The sequence below is a fragment of the Urocitellus parryii genome, unplaced genomic scaffold (assembly GCF_045843805.1).
Source record: "Urocitellus parryii isolate mUroPar1 unplaced genomic scaffold, mUroPar1.hap1 Scaffold_4234, whole genome shotgun sequence".
Classification (NCBI taxonomy): Eukaryota; Metazoa; Chordata; class Mammalia; order Rodentia; family Sciuridae; genus Urocitellus; species Urocitellus parryii.
This window is the reverse complement of record NW_027553779.1, coordinates 19340-24747: the sequence shown is the minus strand read 5'-3', so window position 1 is coordinate 24747 and position 5408 is coordinate 19340. Positions and strand designations below refer to the sequence as shown.

The following is a 5408-nucleotide window of genomic DNA, read 5'->3' as shown; positions in this document are numbered from 1 at the left end:
GATCCATTTTTCTCTTTCTAATAGAAGGATCTATCACTATAATTTCCTCTAAACACAACTTTGGATTCATCTTACAAATTTTTATTTATTATTTTTACTTTCATTCATTGCAAGTATTTATAAATGCCTTTGTAATATTTCGCTTTGACCCATGAGTTACTTGAAAGTTTTTAGAAATTTCTCTCAATCATTTTCATTTCTAATTGTCATTTCATTTGCACTGGGCATAGAATTCTAGGTTGGCAATTTTTTTCTCTAGGTACTTGAAAGAGATCACTCCATTTTCTCTAGCTTACATAGTTTCTGATAGGTATTTTCTATCATTTTAACATTATTTTCCTCTGGTTTTTAAGATTTTTTTTTTCTTTTTTGCAACTGATTTTCCACAATTTGGTGTATTTGAGGCCTGGTTGTTTTATTGTTTTTGTTTGTTGGTTGGTTTTGTTTAGTTTTAATGGTTGCTCTAGTTGGGTTTAATAGACCTTCTTACAAATATGTGTTCATAGTTTTTATTAAATTTAAACAGTTTTAGATCTGTTTCTTTCAGTTTTTCCCCTAAACCTCCTCCTTATCATTCAAATCTTCCCTTCCTCTCCCTCACTTTGTAGAATCCCATTCATACATATATTTCTTTTTTTGTTTCCATTGCTATGATTAAGATCAAGCATACTTCCGCCGCCCCCTCCCCGGCCTGCTCGGCGGCTCTGCGCGGCCGGGTGGCGGCTCCCGGGCTCCGGCGCTGCGTGCGGCCCCGCGCTCGTGCTGCCGCTCGGCCTCCGCCTCGCCTCCTGCCACCTCGGCCCCTCGGCCCTCGCCGCTCCTCCTCCTCCTCGCTGCCCCTCGCCGCCCCTCGCCACCCCTCAGCGCCGTTCCTCAGCGCCGCTTGGCCGCGCAGGAGGCAAGATGGCGGCGCCCAGGCCTCCGCCCGCCCGGCTCTCGGGCGTCATGGTGCCGGCGCCCATCCAGGATCTGGAGGCCCTTCGCGCGCTCACCGCGCTCTTCAAGGAGCAGCGCAACGGAGAAACAGCACCCAGGACCATCTTCCAAAGAGTGTTGGACATCTTAAAGAAGTCATCTCATGCTGTGGAGCTGGCCTGCAGGGACCCATCCCAGGTGGAGCATCTGGCTTCCAGTCTGCAGCTGATAACTGAGTGCTTCAGGTGTCTCCGGAACGCTTGTGTGGAGTGTGCTGCGAACCAGAATGCAATCAGAAACCTGGATACGATTGGTGTGGCTGTTGATTTGGTTCTTCTGTTCCGTGAACTACGAGTGGAACCGGACTCCCTCTTGACAGCCTTTCGCTGTGGCCTGCAGTTTTTAGGCAACCTTGCCTCACGGAACGAAGACTCCCAGGCCATCGTGTGGGTGCACGCCTTCCCCGAGCTCTTCATGTCTTGCTTAAATCATCTAGACAAAAAAATTGTTGCCTACTGTTCAATGATTTTGTTCACATCTCTTAATCCTGAGAGGATGAAAGAACTGGAAGAAACCCTCAATATTGCAATTAATGTCATTGAAGCTCACCAGAAGCAGCCTGAGTCAGAGTGGCCGTTCTTGATCATTACTGATCACTTTCTGAAAAGCCCGGAATTGGTGCAAGCCATGTATGCCAAACTGAGCAATCAAGAAAGGGTCACACTGCTCGACCTCATGATAGCCAAGCTGGTGGGAGACGAGCCGTTGACCAAGGATGATGTGCCAGTGTTTCTGCGCCACGCCGAGTTGATTGCAAGCTCCTTTGTGGATCAGTGCAGGACTGTGCTGAAGCTGACCTCTGAGCAGCACACTGAGGACGAGGAGGCTCTTGCCACCATTAGGCTTCTGGATGTGCTGTGTGAAATGACGGCCAACACCGAGCTGCTGGGCTATCTGCAGGGCTTTCCTGGCCTGCTGGAACGTGTGGTCGATCTTTTACGACTAATTCATGTAGCTGGAAAGGATACCACAAACATCTTCAGTACCTCTGGTTGCATAAAAGCAGAAGGTGACATCTCAAATATGGCCGAGGGGTTTAAGTCTCATCTTATTCGCTTGATTGGAAATCTGTGTTACAAGAATAAAGATAACCAACACAAGGTGAATGAGCTGGATGGCATCCCGCTGATCCTGGACAGCTGCAACATCGATGACAGTAACCCCTTTCTGATGCAGTGGGTGGTATACACTGTCCGCAACCTCACTGAGGACAACAGCCAGAACCAAGATTTGATTGCAAAGATGGAGGAGCAGGGGCTGGCGGACACATCCCTGCTGAAGAAGATGGGCTTTGAAGTTGAGAAGAGGGGGGAGAAGCTGATTCTGAAGTCCACTTGTGACAACCCCCCGCCGTGAAAGAACTCTCCATCCAATCATCTGAATTTTCAGAGTCTGACTTGTGGATGTTCCTCTCCACGATACGTGAAACTGCAAGTGTTTGAAGATGTGTCAGTGTGAACCTGGGAACTCTGGTCTTGTTGGTAGCAGAGTTCAGTGGTGTCAGCCACCATCAGAGTCCTCAACTTCCCCCTTTTCTTTGCATTACGCGTAGCTGTCTGGCCTCCCTTGTCCCCGCATAGAATGTGTGTTAGTGTCACCTTGTGCATACTGTGGCAGCAGATAATAAAGCTCTGAGGGCACCGCCCTTCCTTGGCAAAAAAAAAAAAAAAAAAAAAAGATTAAGCATACTCATTTTTTCCTTCTGCAATTTTTAATCTGTGCTTAATTCCATCAAGTGTAGTTCTTATTTTACTTACTTTTTCCTTTCGAATTTCAATTGTCATTTTTAATATGCTCTTTCCCTCCATGAACATATTTGAGCATATCTATAAGGCAGACTTGGAAATGACAAAGATTATGAGACTCATAGTCAGGTGTTAAACAACCAGTATGTATTTTACAGATTTCCACTAATTCACATTCTTCCAGTTACAGATCATATGTTCCTCTTTCTTTGTTTGGGTAGTACATTGATTGGATGCTAGGCATTGTAAAGTTTAAATTTGTGGTACCAGATATTTCTGTATCCTTTAAAGAATGTTGTACTTTGTCTTAAAATGTAATTAAGATATCAGGAATATGATTGCTCTGCCACTTGTTTTAAGATATGTTTGGTCAGGTTCAGAACACACAGTCTAGGTTTAGGTTGCTCCTATTAACTTTCCCTGCAACCTATCATGAGATTTCTCTGCACTCTGGTGTGTGGAAAATTAATCTGTTTCTAACACTGTATAACTGCTTGTAATGCTTCCTTTGATATTTTCAATAAATTCTTTATTTCATCAACATAGCCAGAGTATATTTCAGAAAAATGATAAATGAAAGGGGAAGAGTAGTTGCTGTTTACGTTACAGTTACATGCATAGGAGAATATAAATTATAAAAGACATTGAAAGTCAGGCCAAACTACCAAATTTCTATTTGATTCAAAACTATTCATTTAGGAGGTGATACAGTACACAAGGATTAAGATCTGGGGTGAAGTATTAGAGTTCCATGTATTAAAGAAAAGAAATTCTAGATATAAGGAGATAAGTTAGGAAAACAGTTCAATAATCTAGAAGCAATCAGTAGGGATGAGCACAGAGCTGTAGAAAAAGGAAAAAATGTTCAATATGAGCAAATATTTGGAAAGAAGAAATTATTTGGAAGGAAGAATATGATGACAAACTGGAGAAAATGATTTTAGGAATGGAAAGGGGTCAAAGATGACTCCAAGATTTCAAACGAGGGTGATACTAAAAGCAGTGGGTGAGGAAAACAGGTTTAAATGGGAGAAGATGAGTAAGCTTTGGACCTGTGTTTTATGATGAAAGCAGCATATCCAAGTATCAATGTCCTGCAGGCCATCAAAAGCTCATGCTATCTTTCACAGAAAATAGATCTGGGCATGGGAAATGAATCTGGAAAAAAGATCAGTCAATAGGGAAAATTTTAGAGGCTTTTCAAATATATTGCAGTTCAAAATTCTATATTCATGTCCATCTTACTTGAGTAAGAGAATATCTAATACTATTTTCTCTATTTTAGATATTTGAGTGCCTTTTGGTTTCTAGATTTGAAAAGGAATTAGAAATATCATAATAATGCAAGGGAAGCTTGTGCAATTACTTACACAAGTATTGGAAGCCTCACATAAAATGTTGTGTTTGAGGGAACTCCAGCCCATTCTTTACCAGAATCTTGGCTAACCTTCAGATAAACAAGCCTCCAACCAGCAGTCACCAGGCTAATGGTTTCATTTCCTTTCCATGGCACATTTCCAAAAGAATCTGAGCTTTTTGTGTTTTGATGAAAAATTTTATACAGCAGAAATAGGCTCTTGAAACACAAGAGATTGATATTTTGTTCATTTTGTGATGCAGACAACTGACAAGATACATTGCATAATTGTCTATTCTCCACAAACAATTTTCCTAGGTTAGCAAACCATTCAGTGTTGCTTCAGATATGAACTGTAACATTCTGGGACATGTTAGAGATCACCTAGCTGTTTTATTTTGCATATGTAGAGAGTACTGTTATGAAACAAAATAGTAATCTATCCAGATCATTGACATACTTAGAACTAGAACTAAATCTCATAATACTCTGTTCAACGTTACTTGAAATTCCATTACCTCTGCTCCTTTGTGAACACTTTTTTAAAAATCCTCTTAATATAGAAAGGTACCTGTCAAGCACAATTCCTTTGGTTTATTCAACTTAAGTGTCAGTATCTTTAGTCGTCCTGGTTCCTGTTACACTTCCAAAGCAGCTGGTTAACCCTGGGTAATCTCCAATTGGCCTTCAAAGATTCAGTTGATTTCATAACACATCTAAAACAAGCATTTGCTTATTTTTTTTTTTGTTACTACATGCCTTGACTCTGATTATGAGATAAACTTCTGGTTTCCATGGCTATGAATAAATAACAAAGTAAAATATGCCCCAACCTAAATGGTGGAAAAGTTAACAAATGAATACATCCTGATTCATGAATAATCATATCTGTCATATCCTTGTAGCCTCCAACATACAAATTGCAGAAATTTGCAAGCTGGCTTTTAGAAATGCTTATTTTATTTTCTAACAAGCTTATTTGTTTCTTTTAGGTAGGCTTTTGATAGTATTACTTCTATGATGTGTGTGTGTGTGTGTGTGTGCGTGCACGTATGCATGCATACATGCATACATGTGCTAGTGTACACTTTTAAGGGTAAATTGATGATTATCTTTTTTTATAATACTGTTTTATGTATAAATCCTTTTGTAAGTTCTAATATTTGTTTTCAATAATATCTTTTCTTCAACCCCAATGGTGAAAGGGAACTTCCCTACCCCTATCCACACACAGGTTGCACAAGTAGAGGAATACTGGGGAGGATAGGAGGAAAGGTCCATGGAACCCTACACTACTGTTTGGGCTGCTTTGGAAGCTACTGTGTCAAAGG

General features: G+C 41.0%; 1 protein-coding gene across 2 annotated transcripts; it reads left to right on the top strand.

Moving 5' to 3' along the window:
* Positions 1-692: 692 nt before the first annotated feature.
* On the top strand, positions 693-2584 carry LOC144252394 (ataxin-10-like). Of its 2 annotated transcripts, XM_077794752.1 has the most exons (2): positions 693-1160; positions 1212-2584. In XM_077794752.1, the coding sequence occupies exons 1-2, from the start codon at positions 904-906 to the stop codon at positions 2329-2331; spliced, it is 1377 nt and encodes a 458-aa protein (XP_077650878.1). In that variant the 5' UTR covers positions 693-903; the 3' UTR covers positions 2332-2584. The 2 variants fall into 2 exon arrangements, with proteins under 2 accessions (XP_077650878.1, XP_077650877.1); XM_077794751.1 differs by having other exon boundaries at positions 693-2582.
* Positions 2585-5408: the final 2824 nt, after the last annotated feature.